Source organism: Canis lupus, chromosome 9 (genome assembly GCF_003254725.2).
Source record: "Canis lupus dingo isolate Sandy chromosome 9, ASM325472v2, whole genome shotgun sequence".
NCBI lineage: Eukaryota > Metazoa > Chordata > Mammalia > Carnivora > Canidae > Canis > Canis lupus.
The window spans coordinates 56,719,249-56,738,624 of record NC_064251.1 but is presented as its reverse complement, the minus strand read 5'-3'; the positions used below and the strand labels follow the sequence as shown (position 1 = coordinate 56,738,624).

General features: G+C 53.8%; 1 protein-coding gene across 2 annotated transcripts in view; it reads right to left on the bottom strand.

The window, feature by feature from the left end:
* The window catches only part of FAM102A (family with sequence similarity 102 member A), a 34,121-nt gene that overhangs the window by 13,723 nt on the left and 1,022 nt on the right, over window positions 1–19,376 (bottom strand). Inside the window, exon 2 of one of the 2 annotated variants that reach the window (XM_035721111.2) lies at window positions 9,062–9,229. The exons of the other annotated variant lie outside the window; for it this stretch is intronic. Coding sequence (XP_035577004.1) covers window positions 9,062–9,229 — 168 coding nt within the window. The remainder of the gene's footprint in view (window positions 1–9,061; window positions 9,230–19,376) is intronic. 2 annotated transcript variants of the gene reach the window in all.

The following is a 19,376-nucleotide window of genomic DNA, read 5'->3' as shown; positions in this document are numbered from 1 at the left end:
AGAGACTGCCCCAGATCACATCCCCAGTGACTGGCAATCCCAGATTTGAACCCAGGACCGTCTGACTAGTCAATGTGTTCAGCTATCACCTTGGTTCACAGGTCAGAGCCTGGAAAAGCCCGGCAGGCAGAATTCACCGGGGTTTCCCGGCCAGCAGCCCTGCTCTGTACTCAAGAAACATACCCATGTCTCCGAGTGCCAAGTACCCATCAGGCCCTAAGCTCTGCAGGGGACCGTATTCACAGATCAACACTGACAGTTACCCAGCGATGACTCAGTGTCACCAGGAGAGGGTGGAGGGAAGGGTGAGTCAGAGTAGGTGACTGGCCGCAGGGAGGTGACATTCAAGCTCAAACGGGAATGAAGAGAGGGGTGTAGCCAGTAGGGGAGACAAGTTCCAGGCAGAGGAAACAGCCTGAGTGAGGAACAAATATTCTTTTGGTTTCCTTGGCCTCGCCTCCCCTGCACTGAGCGTCTTCAAGGAGCCCCCTCGTGGCTCCACAAGGCTTCTCCCACATTCTGCCAGGGCTGGGACAAGGGGCAACAGGACTCAGGTCAGGCAGACCTGGACTCCAAGCCCTCAAATCGCTGAATGACTCAGCCAGGGCTTGACCTCTCTACCCTCATGGGTAGAACAGGAACACCACCCACTCATTTATGGGCACCCAGGAGCATCAGCAAGACCCTCAAGGGGAAGGTCCGTGAGACGTGTCTTGACTGATGAAGACATTGGGGACTCCAGCAACTCCCTGCAGCCCCAAGACTGGGGACAAGCAGAAATGTGAGGACCAGAGGTGAGGGGGAAGAAGAAGAGTGCCCGACCTCTGGCAGACATGGACGGGGACCCTGTCTGAAGCAGGTGTCACAGGAGAAGCAGCAGCCTGGGCTGGGGAGCATCACCTGACTGAACCGTGCTGGTTCCACCTGTTCATTCAAACATGTGCCAGTCCCTATTCTATGCACTGGGACCAGAGCAGTAACCAACTTCCATTGTGGTGGGAGGAGAAGAATGAGGTCAAGCAAACAAGAAAAAGTAATGGAAGGAAGAACCAGAATTCTCTCTACTGGCAGAGACTCTGATCTCGTATGTAGAAAATCACAAAGAATCCACTAAAAACTATCAGAATACACGAATTTGGCAAGGCTTCAGGATACAAGATCAATATACAAAAATCAGTTATTTCTATGTCCCGGTGAACATCCACAATGAAATGAAGGAAATAAGTCAATTCACAATAGCATCAGAAAGAATAAAATAAATAGGATTACATTTTAAAAAAGAACTACAAAATATATATTCTGGAAAACTACAAAACATTACTGAAAGAAATTCAAGAAGATCTAAGTAGATGGAAAGACATTCCATTAGATCTTCAGGTTTCCAAAGATCTAATGCTGGTATGACAATAATCCCAAATTGAATCTAAAAACTCCATATAATCTCAGCTGGCTTCTTGGCAGAAATTTGACCAATTGATCCTCAACCTTGGAAATAAGAGAGACCAGGATAGTCAAAGCATCTAGAAAAGTAGAATAGAACATAATTAAAGATTCACATGTCTTTGACTACAAAACTTCTACAAAGCTTAATCAAGCTTATAATCAAGAAAGTATGGTTCTGGCATAAGGACAGACACATAGATCATTGGAATGGGATTATGAGTTCAGAAAAAAATCGACTGAATAGAGTCGACTGATTTTCAAAAGGGTGCCTGCCAATGGGGGAAAAGAATGGTCTTTTTAGCAGAAGTTGCTGGGACAATAAGATATTCACATGCAAAATACTGAAGTAGGACCCATTTCTTACACCATACACAGTAACTAACCCAACATGGATCAAAAACCTAAGTGTAAGAGATTAAACTACAAAATTCTTAGAAAAAAACATAGGAAAACTCTTTGTGATCTGGGATTAGGCAAGTTTCTCAGATATGATGCCAAAAGAAGAGGTGAAAAAAGAAAAAAATAGAAATACTGAACTTTATCAAAATTAACCTTTTTTTGTGACTCCCAGAACACCACCAAGAAAGGGAGAAGATAGCCCACAGAATGAAGGAAAATATTTTCAGACCATACATATTAACAAGGGACTTTTTGCTAACAATATATAAAGGACACTTACAACTTACCAGTAAGACAACCAATTTAAAAATGGGCAAATGATCTGAATACACATTTTTCCAAAGAAGTACACGAATGGGTGGCCAATAGGCACAGGAGAAAATGCTCAGCATCATTAGCCATCAGGGAAACACAGATCAAAACTATAGGGATTGCCTGGGTGGTTCAATGGTTGAGTGTCTGCCTTTAGCTCAGGTGGTGATCCTGGGGTCCTGGGATCAAGACCCACATTGGGCTCCCACAGGGAGCCCGCTTCTCCCTCTGCCTGTGTCTCTGCCTCTCTCTGTGTCTCTCATGGATAAATACATAAAATCTTAGGGAAAAAAAACTATAATGAGTGACCACTTCGTTGTATTAAGATGGCTATCATGATCATGACAAGAGTTGGAGAGGATAAGGAGAAACTGGAGCCCTCGCACACCACTGGTCAGAATCTAAAGTGGTGCAGCCGCTTTAGAAAATCATCCCGGGGGGATCCCTGGGTGGCTCAGTGGTTTAGCGCCTGCTTTTGGCCCAGGGCGCGATCCTCGAGTCCCGGGATCGAGTCCCGCGTCAGGCTCCCGGCATGGAGCCTGCTTCTCCCTCTGCCTGTGTTTCTGCCTCTCTCTCTCTCTATCATGAATAAATAAATAAATCTTTAAAAAAAAAAAAAAAAAAGAAAAGAAAAGAAAAAACCATCCTGGCACTTCCTCAAAGGTTAAACATAGTTACCTTAGGACTCAGCAATGCTACTCCTAGGTGTATATCCAAGAGAAACGAAACTTACGTCCACACATACAAAATTGTACACAAATGGGGATCCCTGGGTGGCTTAGCAGTTTAACGCCTGCCTTCCACCCAGGGCGTGATCCTGGAGTCCCACATCGGGCTCCCTGCATGGAGCTTGCTTCTACCTCTGCCTGTGTCTCTCATGAATAAATAAAATATTTTTTAAAATTGTACACAAATGTACACAGCAGTCCTCACAACAGCCAAAAAATAAAAGCAACCTGAATGTCCATCCACCAGTGAATGCATCCATAAAATATGGTCTATCCCTGCCATGGAGTATGATTCAGTAGTCAAAAGAAATTAAGGGCTGACACCCGCTACAATGTGGATGAACCCTGAAAAATGCTAAGTGAAAGAAGCCTGTCACAACTGCATATTGTGATTCCACTCATATGAAACGTCCACAATGGGCAAAGCCCTAAGAGACAGAAAGACTGGTGACTGCAGAGGCCAGGGGAGTCAGGACGGAAATGCAGAGTGACTGCTAATGGGCTGATGGGTATAGGGTCTCTTTTTGGGGTGACAAAAATGTTCTAAAATTTACTGTGCTGATGGTCACACCACTCTGCACAGACTACAAACCAATGAACCTACACTTTAGACAGGTGAAAAACCAAAAAACACGGTAGGTCAGACAAAAAGAGAAAAATGGGGAAGACAGAGGGTAAGGTGGGTAGGGCTGAAAAGAGATAAGAAGGTGAGGGCTGCTATTTCAGGCAGATGGCTGGGGAAAGCTCTAAGGCAGTGACACCTGAGCCGGGTGAGCATGCTGAGCATAGATGCAAAAACTGAGGAAAGCTGTCCAGATGCATGAACAGCAAATGTAAAGGCCCTGAGGTAGAAATATGGTTGGCAAATGGAAGTGTGACATGGAGGCAAGTGGCTGAATGGGGCTGGGGAGCAGATGTGGTTGGTAGTAGAGGGGGGTTAGGTAGCACACATCAGGACCTCAAGGGCCATGATGAGGTCTTTGAGTCTTATTCTGATGGTGGCTGGGTCTTGCTACAATGGCTTGAGGCAGAGGCAGAGAGCAACCCCAGAGTAGGTGGGTGGAAGAGCAAAAAGAGCAGAAACACTTCCCAAGCAACCAGAGGCCCAAGCCTAAATGGGGGATCTGGGGATAGCCATGGCTCCCACACAGGCCCTCAGATCTCTACCTACCCCCTCCACTCAACTCAGCCCAGGAGTTGGAAGCAGCTGCTGGAGATCCGAGGAGGAAGCTCACAAGGCTGGGCATGTCGAAACACCCAAAGGAATTAGGATTAGTGTCTGGGAACAAAAGCTGATATATCGGATTGTAGGCTATCTCCCTTCCCCTTTGTGAGTCTGCCCTGGGAATGCCGGCCAGGAAGCCTGAGGCTCTCTCTGGGTTCCTGTGGGCCTGCCAGGCCAGGCCAGAGAAAGCCACTCCATGCCCTCCCAGGCTCAGGTAACAGGCGCCTTCCTCTCCCTCCACAGGAAGATGGGCCAGGGCAGGGCTCACAGGATCAGCGCCGGGCCTCCCCGTTGTTTCCACAGGGCTCTAAACACACACTATTAAATGCCACCACTCCCACGGGAAGAGGCTCACAGCCCCACCCCGGCCCACCCCAGGAGGTCACAGCAAGGGTAAAATAAATACCCTAGCAGCAGCCCTTTCCCAAAGGCCTACTATGTGCCACCTGGAACCCTTCAACATTGAATGCTGGGTGTCATCATGCCCGCTTCACAGGGGACACAGGGGAGGCTCAGAAAGGCTGAGTAACTCACCCATAGTCACAGAGTTGTGAGGAGTGGAGACCAGTGTGGAACCCGAGCGCTTCTGTGTCCAGAGCCCATGTCATAGAACCAGAGATGGCACAGCCAGGACTTGGCCCTATAGCTGCCTCTGGAGAGAGGGAGTCGGACATCCTTGGTCGGGTGGGATAGAGTCCCAGGCTCAGGACAGGGACAATGGAGGGAGAGTAGCAGAGGGCCGGGGAGGGGTGTTCATATAAACAGCAGGAATAAGGAACCAGGGGAGGCAGCAGGCAGTGCCCAGGTGCAGAGACCGTGAGAGAAGGTGACTAGGAAGGTGACATCTGAGCAAAGAGCTGAAGGAGGTAAGACAGTGATTCATGCCCTGGAGGAACAGCAGCCCAGGCAGGAGGGCCAGTTTTCACACTGCTGAGCCCCTGAGGTGGGAGAGTGCCTGACAGGTTTACCAAAATGCAAGGAGACCAGCGTGGCTGGAGCCAGGAGGAAGGCTGGAGACGAGATCTTGGCCCCAAGCTTCCAAACTGTGCAGAGGTGCCAGCAATCCCGGGCCCATGTGCATAAGCAGGTAGGGAAGCACAAGACGAGACGAGTGTCCTTTTCTTTTGGAACTGGAAGTATCAATGTGGCCTTTTTAACAACCATGACTGGGGGGAAAAAATGAACTCTGGGAGTGCTCAGCGGTGCCATGAGGCCCTAGGCCACAAAGCCACTGTGGGGAACGACCCCAGGAAGAGCAGGGGCTCCGTGCAAGACTCCTGAAGGGTGACCAGGACCCTGAAAGCCGAGCGCCACCTCACACCACTGTGACCTGGATGGACTGCAGGCCCAGGGGACAGGGACCCCGCCTGCCTGGGCACCCTTGGCCTCCACGTGCATCTGCAACAGCAGGAGACACAGTGAGTGCCTATCTCAGAAAGAGGGGGAGCATGAAAGAATTAAGACCAATGAGCATCTATGAAAAAAAGTCATAATAACATGTTTGTTAAGAAAACACAGGCCTGGGCATCCCCACCACTCCTCCTGCTGATGTGGCTGAGGACAGGCCGGGAAACAGAACTGTAAAGATGAAGTAGCCAAGCCCGGAGAGGAGCCCATTCAGAACCTTGGACGCTAGGCTCCCAAGCAGGGGGCTTGCTGCATCTGCACGCTGCCATGAGGGGACAATGGTCAGAGGAAGGAGGGAGCTCACAGCAGGTCTGGCTAGGGTGGGATGAAGGACACCAGGGCCATCTTCTTCATTTCTGTCCAAGAATCATTTCTATAATATAAATTTAAATTGAAAAATGAGAAAAGGGTATGGGGTTAGGAGGGTGTGAGGTTAGGGGGACTGGTCCAAAGCAAAGGGGCTGTAACCTCTCATCTCCATGATTCACAGCCTGGACTCAGACTTACCCTCTCACAGGGCCAGGCACCCCCCAGGAAATGGTGAGGAGGACCTCGGCGTGCTGCAGCCTGGGGTTTCAAGTGTGAGTCCCCAGCTCCATGCTGCCAGGGACAGGTAATTACAGAGACTGGGTTTTCAGGGGAGTTTTGTTTTTAGGTTTAAGATATACAATTAGATGCCCGAATCCCAGAGAGGCGGGGCAAGCCCTCCACCCACCGCAGCCCACTGTGGCCATACCAGTGGCAGAATTCAGTTATTTCTGGGTTGTCCTAAAATAGGGCAGAGCACCGCACCAGGCTGCAGTCCTCAGGCCAGCAGAATCCCTTGGAGCTCCCCTGGCCCCAAATCCCGGCCAAGGCCTCTATTACACATCCACAAAGACTTACTGTGGGTGCTGGCTTGGCATGGGGCCTGGGTGGGTGTGGGGACATGGCAGGAGCAGACCTGGAGGAGGCCACAGTTGAATAGGGGAGACAGACACTTCACAAGTTACTGGTAACTGCCACCAGCCTCCAAGAATGCAGACAGGAGCCTGACCTGCTCTGGGGCAGTGACACCAGAGCTGGGACCTCAAGGTGAGACTGGTCACGTGAAGATTAGATGAGATGTCTCAGGCAATGGAAACAGTCCAAGCAGAAAGCAGACCCCGAGGGAAGGAGGTGGCTTCTGGGGGCACAGGATCAGGTTGCTGAGTGACCCCCCAGGAGGTCCATCTCGGGGGGGCCCTGACTTCTTCATCTGCAAGAAGGGTGACACTGCCCAACGCCTTGGTGCTGTGTCTGGTTTCTTCCTCCTGCTCAGCTTGGTGGCGAACACGGACAATTCTGGCAACACAGTATATGTGGCCAAGTCTTCCTAGCATCTGCTTCACTGTGTGTCAGAGACCAGAGAAGGCAGGTGGTAGCCACCACTGGGGCCCCACACAGATGAAGAAAGCACCTCATCTGTCACACTATCTCCCCAGAGCCCAGAACTGCACAGAGTGGGACTCTCACTTTAGACCACTTTCCCTGCCCCTCAGGCTTATCTTTAATCAATCAATAATAAAAGCAGGTCCTGCTCATTGAGCTCATTCTACAGGATACATGTTTTTTCTTTTTTTTTAATTTTACTTATTTATTTATGAGAGACACAGAGAGTGAGAGAGAGAGAGAGGCAGAAACACAGGCAGAGGGAGAAGCAGGCTCCATGCAGGGAGCCCGCTGTGGGACTCAATCCTGGGTCTCCAGGATCACGCCCTGGGCCGAAGGCGGCGCTAAACCACTGAGCCACTCAGGAATCCCAGGATACATGTTTTGTATATATGACTATCTGAATTCTACCACAATCCTATGAGGTGTGTACCATTATCATTCCCATTTTACAGATGAAGAAATTGAGATTGAGAGAAGGCAAGATAGGCCCTAAGTCACAAAACAGGGCTGGATGCTGACCTGAGGTAGCCTGACATCAAGGCCACATCTTCACTGCTTCCTCATGTCAGTTCCCCTCAAAAGCAGGATGGTAAGTGGACACCTAGAAGGAGGGAAATGCTTCTTCCCAGGCCCCAGCAACTGAAGAGTCTCAAGGCTGTGAAGGGTGGCAGGTCGGATTGAACTGAGCCACCATCCTTACTTAGCCTTTCACATTGAGAGCTGGTTAGAAATTCAGGATTCCCAGCAGGAGTCACCCCAGAGTCCAGGCTCTATGGTTCCCAAGGTTGGCCCACTGCCACATCCCCAGCACCTGGCCCAGACCAGCATCGTCACCCAGAAAGTGCAGCAAGATCCCAGAGCCTTAGCACCCCCAGGGTCTCCATCACCCAGGTGATAAGGAGTCAGTGCTAGTGGGAGCCACCTCCTGGCCACATGTTGCCACACCCACAGGGTCCTTGCAGACAGGGACCAAACAGGCCATTCGGTGCCACTCCCTAGAGTCAGAGCAAAGATGGAACATGGCCAGCAGTCATGAGAGGAACAGAAAGTCAGGAGCACGGAATCTGGGGTATTGATGGGGCAGCCCCTGGAACAGGTGCCAGCGTGACACCACACCCACAGTCAGCACTTCACCATCCCAGCCCCTGGGCCTCGTCCGCACATCTGCCTCATTACCACTGCCCAGCACAGAGCCCTAGCCTGGCAGGAGGCAGCTCAGCCATGGCCACAAGCAGGGCCCAGGAAAACAGCGCTTCTCAGACTCGAGGGAACACTGAAAAACCTGTGGCTCATCACCCAGATTCCCAGACACTGCCAGAACTACAGACTACAGGGCAGGGTGTCCCTCTCAACCTTAGAGCTAGTGACATTTGGAGATGGAAATTCTGGAGGCTTTAGCGGGGCAACCTGTGCACTGCAAGATATTTAGCAGCATCTTGCCAGTAGCACAACATCAGCTATAACAACCAAAAATATCTTTGGACACTATCAACTGTCCCCCCAGGGGACAAAGTCACCCCACTGAGAATCACTGCTGCTTGGACCGAACCCGACACAGGGTTCAATCTCACGACTCTGAGATCACAACCTGAGCCAAAATCAAACTGAGCCCAGGTGTCTCAGGGACTGAACTTCTTAATGTCACCTGGGATTCTGATGCAGGAGCTGGGCACACAGCTAACAGAGGACATACCCAGGAGCAATGAGTGGGACCCCAGGGACCTCCCAGCCCCAGCTGTGCTCCTAGGTTCCCGAGAGGACTGCTTCCTGGGTTCTTCCTATCTGGCCCCTACAATGACAGGTAACCAGAGCAAGGCTGCAAGGCTGTATCACCTAAGTCCCTACCACTGGTCCAGCAGCCGGGGGTGGGGGTGGGGGCAGGAGGTGGGGGGGCCCTGTCTCGAGGCCAGCCTGTGGCTTCTTGGCCACGCCCACTCCATGATTTCCAGTCCTTGGCTGGGTTCCTGGCAGAGCAAGCGGCGGTCCCAGTGATGCGGCCAAGGTTCCCGGCTGATGAAACGCAGCCCAGGCAGCCCAAGCCGGGAGAGTCTAATAAGGAAACAATTTAAATCAACAACATCTGCCTGTGCTTCCCCGAAGAGAAGAGAGTACAGCCGCCTGGGGAGGGGCCCACCCCGGGGACCAGCCAAGGCGTCCATCCAGGGGCCGTGGGGCGGTAGAGCTTCCATCCCAGCGACGTGGCCAACGTGGCAGCCCAGCAGCATCTGCCTCCTGCCAGGAATTCAGGGCTGCGCGCAAGGAAAGCAGCTTGCTGCGGTTCTGACACAGCCAGCGGCTCCTCCTGCAACAGGATGAGGCAGCAGTCAGTTCCTAGAAGCCAGCCACTCTGTGCTGACACTGGAGTGCTCAGAGAGGTGTTGTCACCAGCCGCCCCCAAGACCCCTTCTCTGCTCCCCTGCCAATATGAGCCCTGCTGCTGGCCCAAGAGTAAAGGCTGGCATTAGCAAGTGACCCATGGAAGTACAGAGTGGACAGCCCACCGGGGGCTGCAGCAACTCCAGATTGAAAAAGGGGGGGGGGGCAGGCAAATCACTCAGGCCTGGTGGGGAAGCATCAGGGGTGGGAGTAAAGATTCTGGAGTCAGATGTACCTGAATTTGAATCCTGCCACTCTCAGCCCAATAACCTTGAGCTGGATCAAAAAAAAAAACCCACAGTGAGCAGGTGCCAGCTTCCCCATTTTATGTACACAGGCACACAGCCTCCCTGCTCAGCCTTCCATATGCAGTCAGGCCTCAGAGGTAGCTTCCCCACTACCCAGGTGAAGGCTGCTATTCTCAAGTGGCAACAATGGGCCACTCTCTCTTGCTCTTCTAGCCCAAGAGGAGAGTAGGCCACTGAAAGGATCCAAAGTAAACCTCTAGCTTTGACCAAGTGCTGGTCCAATCCCACACACCTATACAAAGATGCCCCCACTACCCAGTGTGGCCCAGAGGGTCCTGTTTTCTAGGCCTCCTGGCACATATGCCAGGTGCTACTCAAGCACTGAGTCTCTGCAGGCATGACCACCATCCACCTCACAGATGAGCAAACTCTCAAGAAGTCCACTGGTCACACAAGAGGTGCTGATCTGTCCTATCTCAGGAGCCCACCCCTAGAGGGTACTCATGCTGAATTACCATCAGAAGTAACTGAGACCAATGGTCCAGCAGGAAGCCAGGCACACCAGGCCCTAATGGAGTCCCCCTTTCCCCATCCTGGACCATACATCTGGATGTTTCCCCAGGCCTTGAGCCTGTCTGGGATAACCCAGGAGGTAAACCGACAGGTGGCCCAGGCAGGAATGTCCAGGCCGCTCCTGGCTGACTCACATCAGGGTGGTGTTTGAATCATCCAAGGAAGGAAAGAGAGGAGGGAGGGAATCCCATCCCCAGAACCCTGTTCCTTGAGTGGCTGGTCTTCAGCAAGTCAGGGGGCTGTCCCTATCCTCTGAGCCCCTACCCAACCCCATTAGGCCTTTCTGGAAAGCACCCTTCCCCCAACTACTGCAGCTAGACAAATCTCTTCTTCTTCTAGGCCTGGGTCTTAGGTATGGTGAAAATACAAGTGTCTCAGAGTATGAAGCTCTTAGAGGCAGGGCCTTTGTCTCACCCACTGCTGCTTCGGAGTCCTGAGGATAGCAGCTGGCCCACAGTAGGTACTCAGGAAGTATCTAATGACTGACTAACTTAGTGACCTTCACAGCCCTGCTCCTAACAAGGGCTGTCACAGGCCTTCTTAAAATGCTCCTTCCACCTCCACAAAAGGGCCATTCCTGCTGTGGTTGGCCCATGTCCTCTGGTTCTCTGCAGAGTCCAAGGGGTCAAGGGCTATCGCCATCTCTGGAGCTGTTCCCAGGTGTTCCCACTGCCCCACACACGGCTCCCCAGTCTTCTGAGGTGACCAAGGAATACTCAGAGACCACTCATTCGGAGTCACGTCTCCGCACAGACTCAGACCTGTTTTTCCAGGCATCTTCAGCATCTCCCCAAGATTCCAACCACAGGACAAGGGGCTCAGGGTCAGGTGGGGCTCACCAATATCTACCTCCTCCTCAACACCTGATTCTCCAACAGACTCATGCAGACCCTGGGCCACTCACTGCCTCCGTCACTCAAGCATGCTACACATATCAACTGAGCATTTCCTACACTGAGCCAGGCCTGAGGACACTGGAGATACATCCAGAACAAGCCTGGGGCTCAGTCTTGTCTGCCTCCAAAATGTGTGTGTCTCACTCAGGTCCAGGTGATTCTTCTTTAGCCAACTCATAACCTGTGGGAGGTGCTGGAGCCTTCTCCTGGCATTCAAGGAGAATACCCAGTCAGTCAAAGGCCCATTCCCAAAGAGAGGGGTGAAGCCAGAGCAGGCGGGAGAAGCCAATGTCTCCTTCCCCCCATGGTGCTAGATCTCCTCTGAGAGCCGATGCAGCTAATGGTCTTTCCCGGCTCACCGGTCCCAGGTCAGGGACCATGGCTGTCTTGGTCATTGCTGGGCCCCGTGCCTAGTATAAAGCCAGGGCAGCAGCCTGGCTCTAATCACCAATGTTTGCTGACTGGGTGAACCACAGGAAGAGAGAAGAAAAACAATTAAAAGGAGAGACAAAGGAACGTGGACCTTTCCCTTCGCTCTCACCCTTGGGTCCCCTCCAATAACTGTCCTAGATTAATACCAATCACTGCCAAACTTCGCTGAGCCCTTACTCTGGCCCAGGGCTGTGCTGGGTATACAGCTGGTGTTAATCCACTTAACCAAACACCAAGCAGCTTATCACCCCATTTGACAGAGGAGGAAAGCAAGGCTCAGAGACATCCGTGGTCTGGAAGCCTCAGGAGCCCATCCTCTCTCTAAACTGCCAAGCCCCCCAGGCCAGCAGCCCCCGCTGGGGTTTTTGCAAGGACCAGAAGGAAAATCTGCAGCCAGAGAAGACCGTTGGCAGCTGCCAAGATGAGTTACAGCCTCATAAACAGGAGCGATGCTTATCAGGTCAGAACGGTTCAGATTGCCCCACCAGCAAGACCTCCTCCAGGCTTCCAGGCAGCCAAGAAAGCACCTCACTTTTGTCTAGAGGTACCCAGCGCTCCCAAAGGCGTGGGATGTCTTATGGCTGTTGCTGACACACGTGTGTAGATGTTGTCAGTGCTGGGCTCACAGATTCTCAGAACAGCCCCACATAACCAGCCCCCAAGGAGCAGGACAGGCCCCAGAAGCCCCTTCCGGGCGTGACTGCCACCCTGACAAAGAGAACATCATCCTGACTCATATCAGGTTGGGTTTTTTAAATCAGATTGCTTCTGAGCTTTGTATCAACAACATCACACAGCACGCTGTCTGCTTCCTTCCCTTCCACGTTGTTTGTGACGCCCGTCCTGGTTATGAGTAGCAGTGGCTCGTTCATTCTCACTGCAGAAGAGGCTTGAGCCTTGTTTGGAACCATTCCATGATGACAGCTGACAGTCACCTCCCCTTCTGCAAACTGGAGCCCCAAATGGACAGACAACCCGGGGGCGGCCCTTGCTGGTCCCAAAACCCAAATCTCTTCTGGGGCACCCCCCTAGGAAAGGTCAAACTCCTCCCCATGGCCTCCTGCCACTGCAGGCCCGCAGGCCACTGGGCCCTCCAGCTCAGCACTCTCATCCTTGCCCTCCCTCTGCCCTAGTCTGCACTTCTCCCCACCACCTGGCCACTCTTCCCTGGGACCAAACCCAGCACCACTGCCTGAGGAGGGGCCCTGGGACTGCAGGGCTGTGTCCCCAAGAGCCGCCAAGCCCCACCCCCCCCACCCCCGCACAGAAGGTCAGTCAGGAAACTGTCCCCTGCGGGACTAGGAGCCACAGGTGTGCTGTCTCCACATGTCTGCTCTTAGAGAGGAAGCGGTGGGAGGAGAAGGGTGCACTGAAGCCGAACAGGACCCAGACTTCTGCCTTCCCTGGAACCCTCCCCCGCACTAGGCTGTGCATCTTTCCCCTCTCAGCAAGTTCAGTCGGGTTTCAGTTGCCAGGTGCGTGGCCTTGTGCTGAACAGGTAGTCCTCCCTCCCTCATGTGAGCACCCCCACACCACTTGATGGAGGAACAAGCCAAGGCTGAAAGGACAAAGCCTCCAGCCAGTCAGAGAGCCAGCAAGCAGCTGCCAAGTTCCAACAACAGAGCCCGGGGTGGGCCCCAGCCCTCTCTTCACCCCTGTCCCACCAGGAGCATCCCCACCTCCCACAGAGGGTTCACCCAACACAACCCATCAGTGCCCCCAGCTGCCTCTCAATCCCAGCCTCTGAGCCCGTGGCGGCGCCCAGCTGCCTGGTAAGCGGGTGAGGGCTGCTCCTGACACAGGCTGATACCTCTGGCCCCCAGGGTGGGGAGGGGCCATACCCAAGCAGCTGGCAGTGGCCGGCACACGATCTGGCACACGATCCAGCACCACCAGTGCCCATGCTGGTTCAGTGCCAAGGGAGAAAAGTTCCAGCCCTGTGCCAGCACCAACAGGCAGCAGCAGGAAGCCCTAGAACTAAGATGTAATGGATGCCACTCTTGCCCACAGTCTGGGGAAGGAGCTAAGAGGCAGGGACAGAGACTGTAGTGTCCTAAGATTAGGACTCACAGTGGGTGTATGAGGCAAGAGTCCCAGGAAGGCTTCCGGGAGAGGTGGCTCTTAGGCTGAGCAGGAGTTTTGCCAAGTGAAGCAATGAGGGAAGGGAGCTTGAGATCAACGTAACTGCAGAAGCAAACAACTACAAGAGTAAGGCGTGGTGGAAGCAAGGGGAGCAGAGCCCCAGGAGAGACAGGGGCCTCCCCGCTGTGAGGGGCCCCTGGCTTCCTCACCCACTCCCCTGTCCCCAGCAGAATCTGACACTGGGGGCCTCCACCTCTAGTGGGGGCTATTTTTGGCCTGTTGGGAGGGGGGCTCAAAGTTGGCTGTGGAGTGGGGTCCTTCCCTGCAGGTCCCTGCAGGACCCCACCCTGACCCAGCGCAGGCCCTTGTGGGGACAGTGCCCCAGATGGCACTGGCTCAGAGCCAAGCACCCCAAGATGGGGCAGGTTCAAAGCAATGGGGGGCAAAAAACCCCACAGAGACCCACTAGAGACCCTGTGCTCCAATATGATAGCATGCCCCTTAGGCACTAATGTGCTCCTCACTCATTCCCACCCCTCTGAAGGGCAAAAAGCCCCAAAGGGAAAGTGCCCTTTTCCTACAGCGCCACACAGAAATCACAAGACAGAGACAGCATCCCAGTCAGTCCTGGCCCACAAAGAAGTGCCAGCTGCCATGGGACAGGTAGGGGTGGGGGGAACTGAGGTGCACCACCCAGCCCACCACTGTGACTCAGCCCTGGGACGGGAGGATGGACTGCAGTGTGTACTGTGTCTCTAGTATGTGCCAGAAACCAAGCTGGACGTTTGACAGGCATTATCTCACTGTGTCCTCCCAAGAACACTGTGAGGCAGGCACTACCAGCCCCACTTGGTAGGGTCTAAGGGACTAAATCCCACGCCCAAGGTCACACAGGCAGCAAGAAGCAGAACAGGAATGTTCTTCCCAGTCCTATGTCGGGGGCAGGGCACCAGCCTGGCCAACTAGGCAGAAAGTCCTCCATCAGAGCTGCTTCCTCCCAACTGCTGAACCAAGTTGGCCAGAGAGGGCTGCTGGCTGGCCACTCTCAGCTGACATCTAGACAAGGTTGGGGGTCGGTGGCTCCAAGCCTGCATATGAGAGCTATTCCAAGTTCAAGGTGTCAAAAGAGGCGCAGAGGAGAAACCAAGGGTTCGTAAGCACAGCCCTAAACAGACATCAATACTAGGTGCAGGCTGGGCAGTGTCAGGCCTTACCAAGGCCACCACTGGCATGGTGTGACCTCATGGAGAGCTGTAGGCCCAGGGGATGACAGACTTCAGGTCACAAAGCGCACCTGAAGCCATGGGGGCTGGCCTGGTGTATCCACAACCAGAAGCATTTGCCAGACAAGGTGGATAATGAAGAGAGACATCCCTCGCTGCCCTCACCTTCGTCTCTTTCTAAGCAAATCTTGTTTCTTCCCTGCTCAAACTTTGTTGTGGCTGTCTGGTAGGAAGAAGATAAACGTACCCCAGCTGCCAGGGTGTTATACTGCCCATCCCCAACAACATGCAAGTGACCGCAGGGTCACCACATGGCAGTCACCAGACTGCATACACTCAGTCTCCGGGCTCCTGAGACATGTGAGCAGACATACTAGCAGCCATCACAAGGCTCAGCAGGGCTTCCCGAATGCAAGTCAGGACTTTCAGGTACTGAACAAGCAGAGTTCAAGTGCACTCAGGGCCCTCAGACACACAAAGTCATCACTGCTAAGAACCCCTGGCCAGAGTGGCTCCCAGGACAGACCACAAAGCAAAGAACAGGCCTCAGGGAATAGCCTTGGCTCCACAGACCCAGATCACCTCAGGTCAGGGCTCTGCCATTGCCAGGCTGGCAGACAAGTAGCAGGGACTGCCAGGGTGGCACCTGCCAAAGGTGTGGCCAGCTGGTGACAAAGACCAGGTCCAAGGAGCAGAGAGCAAAGCCAGGACCAGGCTGGGCAGCTTCGGGCTTCACCATGGGCACCAGCAGCACGGTCTGACCCCACAGGGACCCAGCAGCTGGCCTGGTGCCACCGCCTGGCTGCCTGAGGTGGCCTCTACAGCCTGCCAGCAGGACTTTCTCCATAGGTGCCTGCCTCTCATGTCCCTCAGCCTGCTCATAGAAGGCCTTTCGCAGGGGCCTCAGGCAGGACCTAGTAAAACAAGGGAGGCAGACTATGGCAGAGATCCAAAGGTGTGCAGTGGGGTCAGGAGCCTAGAGCAGCATCCCATGGAGAAGGCAGCTGCAAAGCCCCTTGGGCCAAATGCTGCCACGTGGCACTGTTGCCAGATATCCAATTTAAAAGAAATCGAAAGTCTGGATTTTTATTCTGTCAAAAACTAGAGCACAGTACGGGGCAGTAAAATCCTAGCTACATTTGGCCACTGTGCACCCTGTGAACTTCCATCTTCAGGCAACCACTAAGCGGTAGGTGTGGTGCCAGGTGCTTCAGGACCAGGAAACCCACCTGCCCACTCTGCCTGCCAACCTTTTCTCCAAGATGTCTGCTCTTCTCCCTCTACCTGCTACCACACAGCTGGGCCAGCAAAACCCACCTGGCCAGCTCCAACTGTCCCTTACGGGGTACTGGTCAGGACCCCTTGCATCTTCTCCGTTCAGCAGCCAAAAGCCATCATCCTAATGGGCAAACCAGGCCACACTTCCCCCCCTGCCCGTCAGCTGGACCACCAAGACCGGGGGGGTGGGGGAGGGTGGCAGTCAGGCCTGGCCACTCCTCATCTTCATTTTCACCAGTCCCTCCCTATCCCGTTGGCCACTGGCCAAGGAAGGGTTCTCCACCTGTCTCCTCCTGAGGGGACTTGCTATACGGTAAATCAACGCCTCCCTCTTGCTCCCTTCCCTGGCACCACCAGCACGTGCATGGGCCAGACCACAGGACCTGTGCCAGCTGGGCAGAGAGACCTCTTGGGATGTTTGGGATTCTTCTTGCCTGAAGGATGGATTGGCTCAAGGCTGGAAGCCTGCACCCAGCCTGCCCTGGAGAGACCATGGCCCGGGCTGCTGCCTCTCAACTCACCAGACTTGGCTGGGACCTCTGCATTCCTCCCAGGACCCCTGAGAAAGCCTTCCAGATGCCCATCTGGATGCATCTGCCTGAAAGAACTCCAAGCAGGGACCTTGGCAAATGCCCACTATGCCCAAGTGCCAGCCCATGCCTGGCCCCAAATCCATGGCAGTGATTTTAGCTTCACCCCCACTTCTGGCCCTAGAGCTCCTTTTCCTCAGATATCACAGGATCTAATCCAAATCTAGACTTTCCTATTGCCATCCAACCCAATAAAAAAAGGTCTGAGGACATCACATGCGGCTGTAGCTGCTTCCAGCCCTCTGCCACCAAGGCAAGGCAGGACTTTGGAGCCAGGCCTGCCCAATTTACATCACAGCCCTGCTACTCCCAGGCTGAGTGAAATGGGTCCATCACTTCAGCTCTCTTGAGCAGTTTCCTCATCAGCTCAGGGGGTGGTTCCAGGGCTCAACTGATCACCCATTCGAGGAGCTCAGCAGATCCCCTGCATCCAGTTAAGTGCACATCGAAGGCAGTTTAAACCCTAATGGTAAATAGGATATCTTCCCAATTACATTACCAGCCGAGTGACTTCTGGCATATGGCTTAACCTCTCTGGCTTTGGTGCCCCCCTCACCCCGATGGCCAAGAGGATTAATGGACATACCACTTGCAAAACACTGGCACATAGCACGGGCCCTTGGAGCACAGTAGCTGTGAGGATTACGGTTCGTAAGGAGGCCCAAGATGAGGCTGGGGAACAGCATGGCATACCACCTGCTTTACCTGCTCAAATTGGGTCAGGCTGGAGCTGTGTACCCAGCTGTTGCCATAGCACCCAACACACAGAAACACTCCAACTAGGAAGGCGGGCGCTGCAGGGGTGGGGCCTCAGGGCCTTACTCAGACAACACCCATGCTGCCACCAGCAGTCTCCAGGTCATCCCAGGGGTCCCTGGGGTTGGGAAGAGTATGCTACTGGATCTGTGCCCAGGACCTAAGCAGGTCTCCTCACCCCTGACCCTACCGCAACTCCAAAACAATGGGGCCTTGGCCATCTGGAGGGGTGGTCTGTGAGGTAGGGCTCCCAGGCTACAGAATAGAATGGGTGGGGTAGGAGTGGAGAGGGTAGGAGCCCAGGAACCCCTATCTCCTGGGCAAAAGCCAAAGCAGCTCTAAAGCAACCTCAGGTTCCAATGTCCCTGTCTGCTCACTGCAGCCACACCTGCCCAGCAAGAGACAGGTACTCAGGGCCCACCATGTGCCCAGCCTTAGGGACTCAGGAGCTGATGCTCCTCCCTCCACAATCCTCTCAGGTTTCAACCAGGACTAGGGCTGGGAAAGGTTGTTTGGGCTCAGCCGGGTTCAGGGAATCCCTGGCCCCTTGCCAGGAGGGAAGAAGGGGAGGCAGAAGTGAAATCCAGACACTGTGGGCCAAAACCTGGAACTTTCCAGAGTTTCCCAGATGAGGGGGCAGGTTTAGGGCAATGGAAAGACTGAAAGGTAGGATGACAATGGCCCCAGTGCCTGGGAGGTGACCTCAGTCTGAGGCTGAATATTGATTGCTTGGTGGGATCTAAAACCCTGCTCCACCCCTAGCTCACATGTGGGCCCTCTGCTGACTCCAGCTGGTCCCTGGGAAGTGGGAGGCCTAGGGCCTGGAGCCTGGACCCCTCCGCCATAATAACCACAACTGCTGCAACAATTTGCCCGAGACAGACGTGGCACAGCCGTTATCCATTATCCTCACAACTCTGGGGGCAGATATGACTTCTCTCATTTCACAGACAAGGAAAGCAAGGCTCAAAGGTAGAACAAGATAGTGGTTAAAAGCACACCCTGACTGAATCTGGGCTCTTCTGTATTAGCTCAAGCAAATCACTCCCTTCCTGAGCCTCAGTTTTCACCTCTGTAAAATGGGGATAATAATCCTACAGTGCCCCCCCCCCATCTCTACGCCCCTCCATGGGATAGTCCAGGAATTAGGGAAGAAGTGCTAGTAAAATGGGGAGCACAGCACCAACAAATGCTGGTTCTTAGAATCTGAGAGGTTAGGTAACTTGCCCAAGATCACCCAGTGAGTGTCAGACCCCAGACCCTAGCCCTGAGCACAATCCTTCCCACCCCTCCAAACCTCGGGCTGCTCTGTGGGTGGCCACGGGATCCCAGCCTTCCCAGGCAGCAGAAGACTGCCACCAGCCCCCACAGCAAAGGGCAGCCCTTCTGTGAATTCCTCAGATAAGCAGTTCCTGGCAGACTGGGGAGCCTCCAGGCCTGAGTGGGCCCAAGTGCAGAGAAAAGGCACCCCGCCCTGTCTGCACCAGAGACTCCTAAATCTGGGTTAGGCTATATGCCTACCCCTTCACCTGCATCCTCTCAGACCACCAGATTCATCAAACAGGTCTCCAAATAGGCCAAGTTCAGTTGACAACTGCCTCCTGCGAGGTCCCTGGAAAGCCACTCACTTTCTCTTTCTGGGCCTCAGTTTCTCCATCTCAGCTCAAGTATGGCAGCTCCAGCTAACTGGGCCCACAACGAGGCCAGAGGAGCAAAGGGACAGACCAGGGAAGGGAACCAGCATGTCCTAGGCACTGGGCCAGGCTCTGTACTGCACTCTACCTACTGAAACTTCTCCACAACTCTGACAGAGACCTGTTATTGAGCCCAGGAAGTGACAGAGCTGGGACTTAAAACCCCATCTGTCAGACTCCGAGACACTCCCCACCCCCCCACCCCCCACCCACCCCCCACCCCCGCAAGCTGAAACTGTGTGACCCCAGGTAGGCCCAGTCATTCAGGAACTCAGTCACCCTCAGCAATGAGCTGGACAGC